Raw genomic sequence first — 18,908 nt, 5'->3', positions numbered from 1 at the left:
GAATAAATCAGACACGGATTCTGTCATCAGGCCTGAGGCACACACTGTCAGAGCTAACGCGTTAGCCGTGAGAATATGTACATAAACCACACACACCGTTTGAGATGAGTTTCGCAGACAGCTGTCGCACGAGTTCTGGTATCTTGTCCCATTGTGCCTCAGATCGACAGCGCTCTATTTCAGACTCTAAACGCGACCCGGACTTTCTGGCTGTCATCTTTCTACCTCCTCCTAGTACTGACCAAAACACGACCGGGGAGCCGGAGCACAGAAACATCAAAGACATGGAGAGGATTTTAAAAACATGAACCGGATTACTCTTCCGGGCCATGGTACTGAACTCCAATTGGACAGACTTCTAACATGTGACTATTTTTGACGCTATTTTTGTTTCTCATGTGAAGGTATGACTCTATTTTAATTTATTTTCTTTTTCTTGATTGAATAATGATGTCCAAGAATCGTGTGCTCTGTATTCTCTAGTCTAGACTATACCAATAAACCAATGACAAAATTAAACGTAAACCAATACTACATATGCAAATAAATAAATAAATAAACACATTAATTAATTAATGAAAACAAATTATACCATAAATTCAATTTAAGGGGGAAACACTGTCAGGACTGGATGATTTAAAAAAAAAAAAAAAAATCAGTGCTCCTCTACATTCTTTTGTCTTTTTCTTGTCATATAATACAATTATTTAAACTCAAATAAAAATTAATTAATTTGATTTATTATTACTTATTACTTATGTGTGTCTGTCGAGTTTTATGACTACACGGAACTGAACAGCTCTGTCCCTCTCTTAAACATGATTGCATGAAGATGCCCTTCCAGGTTTTTGTAGTTCATCAGCCAGCAGAGCGCGTTGCACTGAAGCCTCCAGTGCTGTAGGTGGCGGTGCCAAAAACTCACCACTGACATTCAGCAGCAAGTGTGTCTGCGGCATGTTGGCCTCGGATTTGGAGAGAAGATCGTGTAAGTAATTATTAAACGTCTTAATCATTATTGTTGTTGTAAGTAGTGGACTGGTTGTAATATCTAGGTATTTAGATTTATAAGCACAATCTGTTTTCGTCGTTGTTGTACGAACGGTAGTGTTTCTTAATCGCGTACAACATGCATGCAAGTCTATGATGTGATGCAAGAAACATTAAAATGGGTTATTGAGAGTGTTTACATATCTATCTAAGATGGACATATGGCTGTAAATTATACTTTTTTTGGCGTTGCTCTTTTCTATTTGAAATGCTGTTGATTTGATTTCAATGGCATTTTAAGTCAAGGTCAAATTGGTCTGTTTAGACTTGGAGTTCAGGAGTAAATTTACATCAGAGACTGTTAGCACTTTTTAGTTATTAAATACATGTATTGTTTACGAGTTTAAATACATGATCATAAATTATTTAGATCATATCTGCTGTTTATTATCTCAAAATTCAAGTCTCAATATTCTCAAAGAATGTATACATACAGACAGTAGGCTACAATCATGCATTGTTTACATGTATATGTCACTTTAATACAGTTAAAAAAAATGTTGCTTGATCTTTTATAATAAATAATTATTTTTACTCATATCAGCATATTTATGTGTAAATTTATAATGTTTTGATCTGAACTGCTTGGTGATATTTTACACAGATTCACACTTGTAACCTGTTACTGGCTGCAGGATGTTCTTGACTCTGGCACTTTTGCGAAAGGGGATCCCAGGAAAGCAGTGGATCGGGAAGTACCGTCGACCACGAGTAGTCACCTGGCAGATGAAGCGGAATATGATTAAACGCCTGGAACAGGAAGCAGAGAATGAATACTGGATCAGCCGGCCATTCATGACGCTGGAACAGGAGCGAGGCCATGCAGCGCAGAGGCGGGAGTGGATGTGGCTTCAAATCAAAGATGCACGACAAGCCAAGTTTCCTGAACACAAATACATTGCAGACCAACTCAACCACCTGAAAATCACCAAGACCTGGTCCAGCTAACCAGAACATCAAAGACTGATGGATCTCAGAGTTTGCAGAGAAAGATGTAAATGAAATAATAAAAATCATTGTTTGATTTGATAAATTCTGCATTGTACACCTGGCTGTATGTGATGTGTGTTATGTTTATAAATGATTTCTTTTCTAATCATTACATCTGGTTCTTCTCCTTATTTCTTATTCAAGTAGTCTCAAGTAGACCCAAAAATGAAAATTCTGTCATCATTTACTCACCCTCAAGTTGTTCCAAACCTGTATCAATTTATTTCTTCTGTGCTGAAGAAGATAATTTGAAGAATGTCTGTTACCAAATAGTTGATGGACCCCATTGACTTCCATAGTATTTTTCCCCATACAGAAATAATTTTCATTTTTGCATTATCCCTTTAACTGTAATGTGCTACAACTAAATTATATTGTAACATGGAAAATTAAATCCAAGTGACTTCTAAACTAAATGTGTCAAAAGTAACGGCAGTAATGAAAAACAAGTGGTCACCCTTTCGATTATTCTTTTGAATCAGATATTAATTTATTACATATTATTTGTCCCATGAACAAGCCACAGAGAGCTAGGGTAGATGTCAAGATTACTGATTGATGACTTAAATGTCTATGAAATGGATAGTTCTGGTCCTTGATTATGATTGGCTGTGTAAAATGTATTAACTATTATTTGTTAGCAATAATTTATTATTATTGCTGTTTGTGTATTTTATTTCATTCTGCCAGGCACATGTAGTAAACATTTTATAAAAGCAAAAGTGATTTTATCATTGTTCATGATAGTAACCTTATACTCCTATGCACTAGAGAGCAGTGTACACGTCATGCTAGCGCAAACCACGTTGAAAACTACACTTCCCATTAAACATTGAGCTCGAGCACCTTGGTCTCCATGACAGTCTTGTTATTGTTGTTTAGTAGATAATCATGGATGGATGAAGAATACAACTGCTTTTCTTTCCAATAAACCCTTCCTAATAAATCAGTCAACGATATGGTGGAATAATCAAATTTCCGTTTCATGTTCTCGGACTCTTTTCTCTCATTCACACAAGGGTTTGCTAGGTCAGGTTCGGCCCAGCTCAGTGCTGGATACTACACGTTTTCTCACAGCTCTGTTGTGATCCGGTCTGTGTGGTTCCTGTTTGTGAAGAATGAGAGAGCAGCGGTGGTGCAGCAGCAGCGGTCGGGTCCGGACACAGGAGGCTCGGAGTCGGATCACAGGATTGATGGAGGAGATGCGTCTGTAACAGCATCAGGAGGATGATTTCACGATACAGCCGTCGGCCTGTATCTCACAGCCTAGAGATGTGCGTATAAATCACACAAACGATCTCAAGCTGCCTATTTAGACAGCATTTTGATATCTTAGTCGCTGTCGCATAGATAGCCAGCTAACTAGGTTATGTGGACTGGCGTTTAAATACATCTGCTTGATTTCTTAAGTAAGGTGTGTAAATACTCAAGAAATACTTAAAAAAGCCTCCATTTTTCCCCCTAGATTTATGTATAGAAAGATTTTTTGGATGGATAGATTGCTAGATCTTTTAATAGATAGATGGGTAGATAGTCCGATAGAAAGATCTTTGGATTGATCCATAGATGGATGGATGGATGGATGGATAGATGGATAGATCTTTGGATTGATGCTTAGATGGATGGACAGACAGAAAGATAATCCAACCGACCGATCGACAGACAGATATAAAGATAGACAGACAGATTAGATAGACAGACAGATTGATTGATTGATAATCAAGCTGGCCTGTCATCATCTAGTAAATGCTTTTCCTCTGTCTCTCTGCTGGTTTTGGTAGTCGCGGTTTGTCCCGCAGCTGCCCGGACCAGCATCCTCTTCCAGAGGAGGCAGATGATGATACTGGGCATCCTCCCAGACTTCTGCATGATCTACAGGAGGACATGTCCTCATACAGCAGGTGAGTGGCATGTTGAATGTGTGTCTGTACAGGTATATATTAAAGGCATAGGCTTTCATCAATGTGTATATTGTTAGATAATGTTTATTCTTGTCTATAATATTCACTCCTTCCAATCTGACATTTGAATTTATGAAATAATGACACTCTTTCTCTCTTTCTAGGTCTGAGGAGTCCTCTGCATCATCCATCAGATCAGGATGTCAGACACTCACCACAGATGACACAGCGCAGTCTTGGTCTGGTATCCATAGTTACACAGGAACTGGCATCTCTACAGAACGCAGCTCTGTCTTCTCGTGGGGCTACGATGTGAGTCGTAGAATGATGACTGATTAGTGTGATTATTCTTGAATTCTACACCAGATGCATTCTTGTTTTTAACTTTACAGCATCTTCAAAACTGGGTGCTCAAGTTCATGTCTTTTTCCCTTCTCCCCATTTCTTTTTCTCTTCTCCGGTAGGAATTTGATAAAGCCGCTTCCAGGCAGGTCCAGCAGATGTTTGAAGAGATTGAAGAACAGTTGTATGAGAGGAAGTGTGAAACTCAGCTCAAAGGCCTGCAGGAAGAGTGTCAAGAGTGGGCTTCACGATTCCCTCACCTCCGGTTCGCACACGTATACATGCACACACTCAGATCTGTGGACATCAGTAATGCCTTAGCAGTCTCTGGTTGGGACTGCATGATTATTCGTATTTTAATCTTGATCACGATTTCTGCTTCTCTCGATTAATCGTCTGCGATAGTGATCCACTGAAAACGTTCTCCGATCTCCACTGTGATACTCTGCTCAAATGAAAGTGCTATACAGCCCGTCCGTGTTCACATCGCAGCTTGTGCTATAGATCAAATCATGAATCCTGACTATATTGTTTGCTTATTGTGGTTGCTGAATAAATCTACTTGCGCAACCTTTTTGCTACAATACAGTCTTTTTTTTGGTGTTTTAATAGATTTAAAAAAAATAATTAATAATACATAATTTAAAATGATTGGAATTAACTGTTTCTTTGCTTTTGATAGAAACTTCTCAAAGTCACCATGAATATACACTACCGTTCAAAAGTTTGGGGTCAGTGAGAATTTTATTTTTATTTTTTGGAGGAAAGAAATCAATACTTTTATTTATCAAGGAATAATTAATTTGATCGAAAGTGACAGTAAAGACATTTATAATGTTACAAAAGTCTTTTGAACTTCCTATTCATCAAAGAATCCTAAAAAAAAAAAAAAAAAAAACTGTACAACTGACAGACCAACAACTGTTTCAACATTGATAATAATAATAAATGTTTCTTGAGCATCAAATCCTCATATTATACTGATTTGTGAAGGATCATTTGACACTGAAGACACTGACACTGGTGATGCTGAAAATTCAGCTTTGATCACAGGAATAAATTACACTTTACTATATATTCACACAGAAAACAGCTGATTTACACTGGAATAATATTTAATATTATAACTGATTTTTGTTGTATTTTTAATCAAATAAGCGCAGCCATGGTTAGCAGAAGAGAATTCTTTTAAAAGTATTTAAAATCGTACCGACCCCAAACTTTTGAACGGTAGTGTACATCTCAATAGGGAAGAAATGACGATCGCAACTTTAGTTTCATTACCGGTTCATAATGTAGTGAGTGTGTTAATGTATATGATAAACTAGAAAACTAGATAAGGTAAAATTAAACCTTGATGTGTTTATGGGGGCCATATGTAGAATTTCAGAAACTCTTGTTATTAGCGACACTGGTGGCTTTTACATGAACTTCAGCCAGCAACTGAACGTGATTCAATGCCCCGATATACTCATGGCGAAGTTCTTTTTCATTCTTTGCTTTGAAGTAAAAAGAGGTAGGAAATACCTTGGCGTCGGTAAACTGTTAGTGCACATCCATACACCGTCCACGCTGCTGAGAGCGACATTTTGATGAATATGTAAATATGTGCTGCCTGCTTTTCTCTCAATAACAAGAAAAAACAAGATGACAGATGAAATCAGTCTACAGCCTTTCATAGACAACCTAGGAAGTCGGGGAAGGTCTTGTTTTTTAAGTTTCGTTACAAGCTGTTCACACTATAACAAAAGTGATTAGTACATGAAAAATACTTGGATATATCCCTTTTAAGTGAGAGTGCAATAATTCTGATGAAATGTAAAAAGAAATTTCTCAAATGAGAACAATCATGATTAATAATTGAGTGATTATCAGTTTAACCATAATCGTGCAGCCCCTATGCCTGGTTGTTAAACCTGTTTGGGGCATTTGTGTGTGACAGGATCCTCGGAACGCAGCTGGTGTGTCCCACAGATGAAGGATTCCAGTGGTACGCCACCCCAGCTCACACTCCCATTATCTCCAAGGCAGGCCAGAGCAAAGAGATAACCGCCAATGAGTGAGTTCAGTTTGTTGATGTGTGCGTATGAAATTATGTGTTCTGTAAAGTCTCATTTTCATGGCATTGTGTGCGTGTGGCAGGTTGTGTGTGCAGGGTCGGAGGGCTGTTTTGTGTCAGCCCTCTGTGGAGGTGACCCAGCATGTCACGCCCAGCTGTAACCATGGAGATGAGATGCCCAGGGTGATTGAGGCCGAGGGGCTGATAGAAGAGTATCTCGCCTTCGACTGCAGGGACCTGTGAGTGTGTGTGTGTGTGCTTGTATGCTTGTGTGTGACAGATGGGAGTTTATTTTAGCATAATTTATCTGATATTTTGGCAGAGATTTTTGTAGATAATAGTGTTTATCTAGGGATGAGGAATGGGAACGCGATTATGTGAACAGACGGCGAAGGCGCTGCCTGCCCCCTGTCTCGCCCTATCGCTGTCGTCGGGAGGCGGTGCTTGGTCTGCTGTTTGATGATGTGTGGCGTGAGCTCATTGGCTGGATGGAGGAGCTTGTACGTAGGCATTGGGAGGGTTTTGTGTCAGGTAGGATGATTTTTCAAATACTTGTCTAAATGTGATTTGCTGTGTTTTTTTTTTTTACTCTATCGTTAAAAAATGTAGGGTGGTCCTTACGATTTTTTTTAAATATATATATTTTTTAAAGAAGTTTCTTAAGGCCCCGATATACTTCAAGCGAAATCAAAGAATGAACTGGTCTGAACAAAACTTTTATATAAAAAAAAACTTTTATACAAATCTTTATAATAGAAATGAAGTGTAATTCTAATTGAAAGCAACACAGACACTGTTTTTTCATGTTTACTACTGTAAAGCTGTTTGGTTTAAAGCAATCTATTGTATAAAGTGCTATATAAATAAACATGACTTTACTTTACTGGAGTACCGAATTGCAGAGCTTGTGAAAACATCCACATCGCTATGATCAGATGCTTTCTTAACTGCTGTTTTCTCACTGCTGTTATTTTTTAATGTTTATTTGTTATTGTGAGGAAAGCGCGCAGCACATGTTTACATCTAAATGCCACTCTCAGCAGTGTGGGCGATGTTGGGATGTTCATTAACAGTATACCTCTACCTACATCTATTTCCAACTTCTTTTTACCCCTAAACAAAGAATGAAAAAGAATATCGTCCTGAGTATAATGGGGCCTTTGTTAACCAAGGCTGCATTTATTTGATCAAAGATTCAGTAAAACAATAATACTATGAAATATTACAATGTAAAATTATTTTTCTACTTAAATATATTTTAAAATGTAATATATTCCTGTGATAGCAAAGCTGAATTTTCATCATCATTACTCCAGTCTTCAGTGTCACATGATTCTTCAAAAATCATTCTAATATGCTGATTTGGTGCTCAAGAAACAATTCTTATGATTACAATGTTAAAAGCAATGCTGCTTTATATTTTTGTAGAAACTATGATAGATTGTTTTCAGGATTCTTTGATGAATGGAAAAGTTCAAAACAACAGTGTTTATTTGAAATATAAATCTTTTGTAAACATACAAAAGTCTTTACTTACACTTTTAATGCATCCATTAATTTCGTAAAAAAAAAAATTGTTTTACTGACCCCAAACTTGTGTATTGTAGTGTGCATGACCTGGGGCCTCATTTATAAAACTGTGCGTAGGATCCTTACTAAAAGTGTACGTGCCCCCGAAAGCCAAAAATGTCGTACGTAAAAAAATATTCAGACTTTTAAAACCGTGCGTACGCCAGAACCTGCACAGAATTCACTTTATAAATCCCAGTCAGCGTAAGATTGTGCGCACATGCGTCTAAAATAACCGAAATAACCATATAATATGGAGCTTACAACGCCTAGTTTTACTATGCATATCCTCATCTGCATATCATTTGCATTTGATTATTCATTCACGTGATAACATGTTTAACGGTACCAGACATTAGGAAAATATGAAATACGGCTGTGCCGTCACATTTCATTAATAAAAATTATTTAGGAGCCTATCCTTGCCTTGTTTTTGAATAAATAAATCAAATAGTGTACATTTCAGAGAAAGTTTTTATTTTTAATTGATTTATATTTTTAATGGAAACAGATTGTCATTTTCTCTGACAATCTGCTATTATCATGATAAGCAATTATCTCTGTAGTTAAAACATTAAAACACAGCATGCCACAGGAAAAGTGTTCAAAAGCATTGCATCCACAACAAATATTTATATTTATTGAATATAAAAATGTTGTAACTTCTCAGTAATGATTTCATGTAGTTTAAGTGTTTAACACCACTAATGAGAATGGCATATTTAACCTAAATGTTTATATTTTTCGGTAGTGGCTCAGTGGTTCATGTAGGTTGTCTACAAACCGGAAGGTTGGTGGTTCAATCCCCGGTTCCACCTGACCAAGTGTCGAGGTGTCCATGAGCAAGACACCTAACCCCAGCTGCTCCCGACGAGCTGGATGGCGCCTTGCATGGCTGACACCGCCGTCGGTGTATGAATGAGTGAGTGAATGGGTGAATGTGAGGCAAAATGTAAAGCGCTTTGGTGGCCATTGGGTCTGTGAAAGCGCTATATAAATGCAGTCCATTTACCATTTATATCAGAAGTAAAACATAGTTTAAATCACTCTTTTATTTATTTAAACTGTTATTGTGAACATGCACTGTATTTATGATTAGGACTCATAATGAAGATTTACGATTTACTTCATCTGCCGTTAGATAGGCTAATGCGTCAGTTTTACTAAACGGCCCAACGCGCTCGCTGGCGCGGACATTTAAGAAGGGATGGATCTTTGCTTCAAGTGATAGGTTTGGTGATTAAAATTATATTTGTATTATCTTTCTGTATATGTATCATTTTCTTTAGATTTTCTGTCTAAAAGTGACCAAAAAGACATTTAACTCCAGCTCACCATCGGTGTCGCCAAACTACTCCATCTCCAAAACGTTCGTACGCATGGGTTAGAGTTTGCGCGAAGGTGCGCAAATTTTCCGGTCAAGTTTGTTTTTATAAATCACAATTTATGCGTCGGAAGTGGCGTACGCCTCTTTCAGGGCCTGTTTTGTGCGTACGCAACGGTTATAAATGAGGCCCCTGGACATCAACCAAGGGGTTTATTTCGTAATAATGATCAGCAAGATTGTACATGATACTGTAAATTATATTTCATGCTACACAGCTCACCAAATAAATGAATAAATGTACAGTACATGAAACATTGACTTTTTGTTATGCGAGAGGAGACTTAAAGGTAGGGTAGGTTGTTTTTGGTCTAAAAAACTTTTTCCCAAATTTGTTTAAACTTTCTATATATATCAATGCATAATTAAAATGTAAGTACTCTGATAAAAAGAGTATAAAAATCGAGTGACTCTAGACAGTTTAATCTGCACTAAACACAGCTCATTATTTCCTTCCGGGACGAAACAATGGATTGGCTTAGGCGACTGTCACTCTCTCGCAACCATGGCAACACCCCTGCTGCTACATGCGCTGCCCACATGCGCGCACTCGTTTGACTCGAGGAGGGTAAGAGACTAGTAAGAGACACAATTACATGCAAAACACGGCGTATATGTAATGAATCTTACACGAAATTCACCTTCATCACAGTGTAACTGATTGTAATGGGAAAACGTGTATCAATGCAACCTGTTTTTAGCTTTGCTTTATGTTACTAGCTCGTTAACGAATCAAACTCAATATATTTTAAACTTTACCAGTATCGATATGCTAGCTTGATAGTGAGTACTAACAGCCATGTTAGTTTTTTATATTCATAATGATAAAGTTAGGTATTTTATTACATGTGAGTCTGACATGATGTCACTACATGCACTGCTCCTCTCCGCTGGGCGCTGGTAAGCGCGTCCTCCAGCTGTGAGCTGTCGGCATCGCGCGTTCATGTGTTTTGGGGGCGTGGTTTTGGAAGGAGCCCAGAATGGAGGGGGTGGAAGTGAATGGAGATAAGTAGCTGTGTTTATTACAGCCCTGAGAGGACTACAGACACTCGATTTTTATACTCTCTTTTCCAGAGTACTTACATTTTAATTATGCATTGATATATATAGAAAGTTTAAACAAATTTGGCAAAAAGTTTTTAAAAAAAATCCTACCTACAATACCTTTAAGTGACACAAGTTAAGTGGTTGTCATTATTCTCTACTATTTGAGAGCAAAGTATCGTGTCCAATCAGAATCAAGTATTGAGTCGAGAATTGGTGAAGAATATTTTCTCTTTGAACTTCTCTGTCCATCAGATGATGAGAAGAATGCCGTGGCCCTCAGCCCTGCGTGCCCTGATACCCAGAATCCTTTTTTGCTGCTGTCCAATGTCTCATCAGTGCTTCCTCCACTGTCACAGAGCAGAACACAGCAGCTCACGGCCAGCTTGCAGGCCCAGGTTGGTTAACCGCTTCAGAGATTGTAGAATATATTTAGAGCAAAAGAGCTTTTGGGTTGGTCCTTTTCCTTTTGTGGCAGATGGATGAAACACTGATTTCATCTGAAGTCCTACTGATTTGCAGCCCTTCCATCCCCTGTTATCTGCCTGATGATAGTGTCTGAATATATTTAAATAACAGGATTCTGTAGATATTAGCGTAGATCTTCACTGCTTTGTGTCCTCTGTCTTTACACATTCACATACCCAAAAATACACACAAATGCTGATTTTCACTGCTGTCAGCATTTGTTTTTTTCCCCAGCTTTTTCCCTCTGGCTTGCAATTCATTAACTTTTTACCTCCCTTTTTTCTGTCTTTTCCTCATTGTCTCTGTTTCTACCTTTCTGTCCAATCATCCATCTGTCATCTGTATTCTTCCTTTCTCTTTCTATACCTTTCTATTTCTATCCTTTCCCTCCCTTTTCTTTCCAAAGAGCTCAAAGTCATGGGGTTCAAAGCACAAGTCAAGACGGAAATCCAAAAAGCAGAGAAAGTCATCGACTGTATGTAACTTTACCCTGATAACAACACTTAAACAGAGAGGGCGAGCGAGAGTGTTTCTGTCTGTGTACCGGTTCCCCTCTATTTCTCCTAAACTTCAACGCTCATATTTGTTTTTTTAACAGCCACTGTTTAAACATCCTTATAAAATGTCTGACTTTAATTTAACCTTGTGTTCAATTTGTAATCTTGTGGAGGTGTGTTAATGCTTGTTCCCACTCTCAGTTTTCTTTCTGTTCTGTATGTTTCTTTTCAGTGTCTTTTTGTCTGTTTTACACACGATGCATGCTGTACAGATCATGGATGTCAGATGCTGTTTTTTTTAAACACTGAGATATACATTGTGCACTAAAGGGAAATAAAATTAAAACCTGAACTAGCCTAACTTTTTTTCTTTCCTGCTTCTCTCTCTTTCTCTGTTCCCACAGACCAATCGAGTGCCAGTTGGGGCGGCGGTTGCTCATCACAATTTCAATGACCTCATCATGATACATGGCATTCCACTTCAGCAAAGGAACCTGGGAACTCTGGACCGAATAGCTCAGTATGAACACCACAGAGGAAATAAACACAAACTAATACACTTTACTGTGCATATTTAGCACTGTAGTCTTTAATTCTGTTGATCCACAATAATTGATCCAAAGTAAAGGTCGCTGATGTAGTATTTTGCCTCCCATAGGAAAACATACCAAACAAACAATATACAAGAGTATCAAAAGCTATTCTACGTTGATTAATAAAACAATAAATAAATAAAACCTTTTTAATAATAAAAAAAACACTGAATTGATTGACCTCTAAAAGTGTAACAATGTTTTCAAAGGTTTTCTTAAAACATATGTTTGTGTGTTTTGTACATTTTAAAAGAAATACTCTACTGTTCAAAAGTTTGGGGTTGGTAAGATTTTTTTAAATGTTTTTGAAAGACTCTTATGCTCACCAAGGCTGCATTTATTTGATCAAAAATATGTTAAACCAGTAATATTGTTACAATTTAAAATAATGTTTTCCATTTTAATATATTTTAATAGAAAGTTCAAAAGAACAGCTTTTATTTGAAATAGAAATCTTTTGTAACTTTATAAATATTTTAACTGTCACTTTTGATCAATTTAATGCATCCTTGCCAATTAAAAGCATTCATTTAAAAAAAAGACATTTAGTCTTACTACAACAAAACAGCAATTTTTTTTCAAACTGACAGCTTCTGAGCATTTATTTTATTTTATTTACCAATTCAAGAACCAGCTCCTATTTGCTTGTGTGTTAGACTACAGTGGTTGCATTGAACCAGTGACAACTGAAAGACATGCTGTCTATTCATTGTCTTTGTATTGCTTTGCAGTACTCAGTCTTTTTATTCAAAATGAAAACTCTAGTAGAACTCTTTTTTTTTTTTTTTACACGCTTCCATAGATTAGCTGTGCAGGAAACCCTTCTGTATCTCTATGGCTTCTCTAAATGAATCATACTTTCTTTGATTAATCTTCTTTCTGTCATTCTGACCATAGAGACTCTGAGGAGAAAGTGTCTCATCGTCCCGGGTCTAGTGTCATTCCCACCAGTAAACCTCGGCCCCGTCGTGCACTGGAACAAAGCTCCTCCTCGTTGACTCGCCCCCCTCAGTCGGCACGGCGACGGAACCCACCTCCTCGCACTCTGATGCCATTGACATCCAGTGTAACGCAGGCCATCACAACTGGCTCTATGGAAGAGGTGGTTAGAGGCACAAGATTGTAAGGGCACCTTTTATTTGTGTTATATATCTCTTACTGTACTTACTATACTCTTTTGTTTTCTGAAAAACAAGTTTCTTACAATAGTGTGTGTCTGTACTGTATGTGTTTTAGGACGACCGCCAGCGATCGTTTGGCCTCTCCTCCAATGCCTCTCAGTAGAAACACACTTCTCCCTCCTATTGGCACAGGAGACACAGACCTCACCTACTCTGGACAGCACTCACGGCTTATTCAGGTGCAACCGGACGTTAGTAAAAGTTGTTTAGTTGTTTTACAAGATGAGTCACCAAAATTTTTGGTCTGTTTTTTTTTTCGGGAAGAGAAAAACTTAAAGGAATAGTTCACCCAAGAATGAAAATTCTGTCATCATTTACTCACCCTCAAGTTATTCCAAACCTGTATGTATTTCTGTCTTCTGCTGAACACAATTGACTGTGTTTCTGCTGGCCCCGTTGACTTCCATAGTAATTTTTTTCTGTACTATGGAAGTCAATTGGGTCCATCAACTGTTCTGTTACCCATATTCTTCAAAATATATTATTTTGTGGTCAGCAGAAGGTTTGGAACAACTTGAAGGTGAATAAATGGGTGAACTATTCCTTTAAATGTAAAATGTAAATGTGATGACAGTGTTTACATTTGTGGGTGAACTATACCTTTTAATTGATTAGTAATATGGAAATGATACTCTAAGAAACTGAAACTGCCAGTAGGTGGCGGTAAATGTCTAAATTAGTCATTGAGTCATTCATTCATTTGATTCGTTCAAACGGCTGATTCATTCAGGAATGAAGTAAATGGCTCTCTTTTGAGTGGGCCATTGAATCATTGGTTCACCCAATTGATTCGCTCAAAATGCAGATTCATTCAGAAATTAAACACTGCTGTGAGTTGGCATTATAGGTAATATTTTCATTGACAAAATTGAACAAAAACAGACAATATTGCGTTTAAAATATAACACAATATTTACTTATTTATTTGTTTATTATTTATTTATTATTATTTAACTGTTGTATAAAATCAATATCACATTTACACTTGTGCTAATGCATTAATAATTCTGACTTGTTATTTTGTTTTACCATAACTAATTAATTAAATTAATGCGTTAAATCGACAGCCCTAGTTTTTATATATATATATATATTAGGGCTGCACGATATTGAAGAAAAATGCGATAACTCATTAAATAATGCGATATGCGATACGATAATGCTTAAAGTGTGTAAAATAAACTTAAATTATCTTTAAAATATATTTAAAATTATATAACCTACATACGTGTTTCATATTCTTTTTGTGACAAGAAATCATCCCTACAACTTCTGAAAGTGAACAGCAGTGTTTTACTAGCATAAGAAGTGTTATTTTAACATCAGTGTAAATCACAGGGTTTCAGGAAGGCCTACATTAGGTTTAGTTAACAGCAGAAACTGAATAATCAAATGTAAAAATAAAATACTGCTTAGTTTTCACTGTATGAATTATATATATATATATATATATATAAATATATATCCTGGTTCTTATTAAAGCTACAAAAGTTATTTTATCCAAGTGCAGTGAGTGATTTTCTCTTTATGTTTTGTGCATGACCCCAGTTATTGCAAGCCGTTGCGATATGCATATCGTGATATATACATTTGCGATATTTCAATAATTTCGATATATTGTGCAGCCCTAATATATATATATTATATGTGTGTGTGTGTGTGTGTGTGTGTGTGTGTGTGTGTGTGTGCATGTGTAAACACATGTGTTTGCAGAAGCAGAGAGGCTCCTCGAGTCGTGCACATAGTGCAGTGACCGACGAGGGTGTCAGTCTGCAGCCCCGAGACAAAATGCACTTGCTGGACGTGTTTTCCAGACCCAACACCACACACACCTTTAGGGTGAATCTCTCCCACATATTTGTATACATAAACACATAAACATCATGACCCTCATCATTTGTTTGTCTTCATAAGTATATTGATCATGGTAAACCTTGCTTTGCAGTCAGACACCCCTTATCGCCGTTCATTTACTGGAATAGACAACATCGGTCAGGGACGCCCTGGCAGAGCATCTGTTGGCATAGGTGGGTGCATACAAACACACATCTTATGCTCCTCAAGATGAACACTGTAGTTCTATAAACTGTCCCATTGACTGTATTTGGGTGTGTGAGCGCAGATTCTCTGGGAATTGGTGTGACTGGAATCAGTTTGGGTATCAGCAGCTCCTCCTTTATAGACTCATTTTCCCATCACCCCCATGGCCACTTCCCCATTGAGCATGAGGAGGAGCCAGATGCAAAAGCTCCGCCCCCAGGTAAGTGGGAATCAGTTGAATCATTTTTTGCCTTAAAAAAAAATAACATACAGTAAAAACGTAATAGTATTTTTGTCAGAATTTAGATTTGTTTCTGATAAACTTGTGTTGTAGGTTTTTGTTCTTTGTAAATGAAATTTGTTTGCAATGTACAGTAAATGTGGCAATAAACAGTTAAATATATACAAGAAAGAAAATACCAGTCAATTTAATATACAATTACTCTACTGTTAAAATGTTTGGGGTTTGTAAGAAGTCTCTTATGCTCCTCAAGGCTGCATTTATTTGAACCAAAATACAGTAAAAACAGTAATATTGTGAAATATTATTACAATTTAAAAGAACTATTTTCTATTATAATGTATTTTAAAATAGTTTATTACGGTGTTGGCAAAGCTGAATTTTCAGCATCATTACTACAGTCTTCAGTGTCAGGTGATCCTTCAGAAATCATTCTATTTCTAATATGCTTATTTGGTGCTCAAGAAACATTTATAATTATTATTCATTTTGAAAACAGTTGCTGCTTAATATTTTGTGGAAAGCGTAAAATATTTTTCAAAAAAATCGTACTGACCCCAAACTTTTGAACAGCAGGTTAATCATAATTCAGCATGCTAATATTAATTCTTTACTGTCAGTTTTATATAAAAACAAAATTAGCACACCAAAGGCTGGAATGAAGTTTGTTTGAGCTGAATTAAATACATAAAAATCTGGAACGGAAAATATAATAGGATATAAAAGCAGCCTAGCAAGCAACGTAATAAGATTTATATGCTTGGGCACCTCAAATTTGCACTTTCTACTTTATATTTATGAATATTACATAATTTTTCACTTTAAGAATAATGATGAAAGAGTGAAATGTAAAAAGGAAGTCATTTAATATTCTGATTTATCAATTTATTATTTATTATCAATGATTAATCATTAAGTACCATGCTCAGACTGTCTGCAGTCTGCGTCTGAGTGCTAAAAGTCTAAACATTTTCTTTATGTAAGATATAACTTACTAAACCTTACACAGATCTCACAGGAAATATTCCTTACATACCTGCATTACATTTGTACTACAAATGCCCTGAGTTTGTATTTAGTAACTCATCTTGGATGTATAATAGATACTGACATGATTGGATGATCTTTATACTGATAATGATCTTATGCTGTTTATGCTTATACTAAATTGATTTTAGGCTATTAATCTTTAGCATAAAATGCAAGTCATTTTTGTAAAAAAGCAACCACTAAGAATATAAAAGTACCTTTAAAAGCCTGAATGTAGTGTTAACTTTTTATCTCTCTCTATCACTACTCCCAGTGTCTGTTCCAGCACGTTCCCACAACAGAGGCGGTACGACGGCACGCAGTAGCAGACCAGGGCTTTAACACAAAAAACATGTACACACACACACGCACGCACGCACGCATACACACAATCTCCCTCACCTTCTTGAACCAAACGCACCTCAGCACTGACGCAACTTTTCTTCAGTACTGACAGATGCTTTATACGTCTGCTGGACTTTTGTATGACACGCCATTTGGGTGTGGACTATATTTATGACCACAGTAGTTATTATCAATAGTATTGTTATTCATGTTGTTGTTTGAAATTTTCTAAAACCCTATTTTTGTATATTGGACTATTCAGCTTCATTTGGCTGCCAAATACAGGAAACTGTCTATCCATTACATCTGTAGATGTACTGTACATGCTGTACTGTATGGAGTAACAACTTTTGGTTTTCCCTAAAGACGGGTCTATGAGGCCTACATGGAGTTTCTATGCAGGTTCATACAAGCTGGGTGTTTAAATGGCCTGAATGTTGCCCACACCCGATTGTTCAAGACTATTGGATTTTGATATACTGTCTATATCCTAGACGGATGTTCCAACGTGATGCAATTCCAACAACTTATCCACAATCATAGAAAATAGGCGTGTAAGAATTCTTATGAAGATTCCAAGGTTATAAGCCTTTTTATCATGTTTCTGTGATCTTGGAATGTTCAATAGCATTCAAACTGAGCAGAGCTTCAGTGTAGAACCTCAATGACCCCGTTTTTCAGAGATACACTGAAATTCTGGAAGTATATCTGCAATACGAGTGCGGGACAGTACAATAGTACAGCCTACATAATGATGGGCGGAAAGAGGATTCAAAGTGTTAAGTTTCTTTTTAAAACATTTTGTTATTGAGAAAGTGAGCCTTAAAGTGGGGTCATATTTGCACAATTTAGGTGAAATTTTGCAGGCATTTTTCAATTGTAAATCCTGTAGCGATGTATGAAACGGCTCACACAGAAATCACTTGCTTTCAAACTAGCTGTTTTCTGCTGGTTTGCATGGTGAATTTGTGTGACCAGCTTGAACATGAGCTAAATCTGCATCGGGAAATTTTCCATCCTCACGTGAAACTCACAATTGTACGGATTTCTATTGCAATGAATAGAATTCACCCGCAAAAAAATGCGCAGAGCAATGGTAAATGTGACAGCATCTTCAGTCCTGTGAGCCATACGGAGCTTGGAAAGCGATGGACAGGACAGTGTGTATTAATTATTATATATAGAAAACAGAAACGCACACAAAGACCGCAGAGGTTTCAGGGTTTGTTCAAACGTGTACTGTAAAAAATCTTTTTTTTGATGGATTTCACAGGATTATTATTTGATTTAGTTTTTTAAATGGCCATTTGGTTTCTTTGGTGCCAGGAAATCCTTAAATATTTAACACTGACTGGTAAAGCACATTTTGACGTACCGTTTTACTGGCAGATATTGAATGTGGCTCTTACAGGTTTGTAATGTTTATGTGGCAGCTTCACTGTAACAGCATTTAATGAAATCGTACTGACTCTAACTGAACATTTGCATTTCTCAGATTTGATTAACGTGTTGATCTCAGTGAGTGAGTATTGCTTTTAATCGACCTTTTTTGTTTATCTGGAGAGTAACCAAGCTCAAAGCATGTATTATGAGTGTACAGGCCATTATAATGTTTGATGATCAGAGAGATGGATTCCTCTACAGCCATACCGAAGGGATGTCACAGAAAGACATCTCTTCATACCCCAGCCTAACGCCTCCGCCTCTAAGACAGATTAAAATATTCTTTGCTCAGCTCGGCAAGGACAATCCAGAGTTGAAGAAGTTGTAGCCATATTTGACTTCTAGAGTTTCTATATTCGACAGAGATTTCTAGAGTTCCAGTAGACATTCTACTGTCTTGAGTTTCATTGCTTCTGATTTGAGTGGGCAGATTTCAAGAGCCATGCCACCTGAATCAACAGACCATGCTGGTCTTTTAAATATGGATGCAATATTGATGTTTCATACGTGGAAATAATGGTTTATCTGCTCTGAATCTGGTGATGACAGTGCTGGATGGGAGTGTGTGTGATTGTGCATGTGGAGGTGACAGCTCCTGGCAGGTGTAGCACTGCTGTATCTAAGATTCCCCTTAAATGTTTACCTCTGTAACATTGAGAATGGCAATTTAAAAAATAAAGGTAATTATTTGAACAATACAGTGTTTTTCTTTTCGTCTTTGACATTGTAACAGTA

At 37.0% G+C, this 18,908-nt stretch overlaps 3 protein-coding genes across 8 annotated transcripts in view; 2 read left to right on the top strand and 1 right to left on the bottom strand.

Moving 5' to 3' along the window:
- The window catches only part of ttc7b (tetratricopeptide repeat domain 7B), a 41,513-nt gene extending 41,239 nt beyond the window's left edge, over positions 1-274 (bottom strand). For 3 of the 4 annotated variants that reach the window (XM_056238862.1, XM_056238863.1, XM_056238864.1), the window contains exon 1: positions 97-273. In XM_056238862.1, coding sequence (XP_056094837.1) covers positions 97-217 — 121 coding nt within the window. In that variant the 5' untranslated portion in view covers positions 218-273. Of the gene's footprint in view, positions 1-96 lie in introns of all 4 variants that reach the window. The other variant, XM_056238861.1, reaches the window with a different exon arrangement.
- A 635-nt stretch (positions 275-909) lies between these two features.
- mrpl57 (mitochondrial ribosomal protein L57) lies at positions 910-2,147 on the top strand. 2 transcript variants are annotated; one of them, XM_056238878.1, is made up of 2 exons: positions 910-985; positions 1,652-2,147. In XM_056238878.1, exon 2 carries the CDS (start codon positions 1,684-1,686, stop codon positions 1,993-1,995), a length of 312 nt encoding a protein of 103 aa, XP_056094853.1. In that variant the 5' UTR covers positions 910-985; positions 1,652-1,683; the 3' UTR covers positions 1,996-2,147. The 2 variants fall into 2 exon arrangements, with proteins under 2 accessions (XP_056094853.1, XP_056094852.1); XM_056238877.1 differs by having other exon boundaries at positions 937-1,052.
- A 711-nt stretch (positions 2,148-2,858) lies between these two features.
- fam149b1 (family with sequence similarity 149 member B1) lies at positions 2,859-17,201 on the top strand. Of its 2 annotated transcripts, XM_056238870.1 has the most exons (16): positions 2,859-3,311; positions 3,819-3,938; positions 4,103-4,250; positions 4,403-4,545; positions 6,223-6,339; positions 6,423-6,578; positions 6,692-6,870; positions 10,592-10,734; positions 11,211-11,279; positions 11,706-11,821; positions 12,792-13,016; positions 13,131-13,254; positions 14,789-14,914; positions 15,021-15,102; positions 15,198-15,335; positions 16,660-17,201. In XM_056238870.1, the coding sequence occupies exons 1-16, from the start codon at positions 3,265-3,267 to the stop codon at positions 16,725-16,727; spliced, it is 2,001 nt and encodes a 666-aa protein (XP_056094845.1). In that variant the 5' UTR covers positions 2,859-3,264; the 3' UTR covers positions 16,728-17,201. The 2 variants fall into 2 exon arrangements, with proteins under 2 accessions (XP_056094845.1, XP_056094847.1); XM_056238872.1 differs by lacking the exon at positions 11,211-11,279.
- Positions 17,202-18,908: the final 1,707 nt, after the last annotated feature.

Source organism: Rhinichthys klamathensis, unplaced genomic scaffold (assembly GCF_029890125.1).
Source record: "Rhinichthys klamathensis goyatoka isolate OS25496 unplaced genomic scaffold, OSU_Roscu_1.1 h1tg000547l_1, whole genome shotgun sequence".
NCBI lineage: Eukaryota > Metazoa > Chordata > Actinopteri > Cypriniformes > Leuciscidae > Rhinichthys > Rhinichthys klamathensis.
Note: the sequence above shows the minus strand (reverse complement) of the source record. Positions and strands in the feature narration are given on the sequence as shown.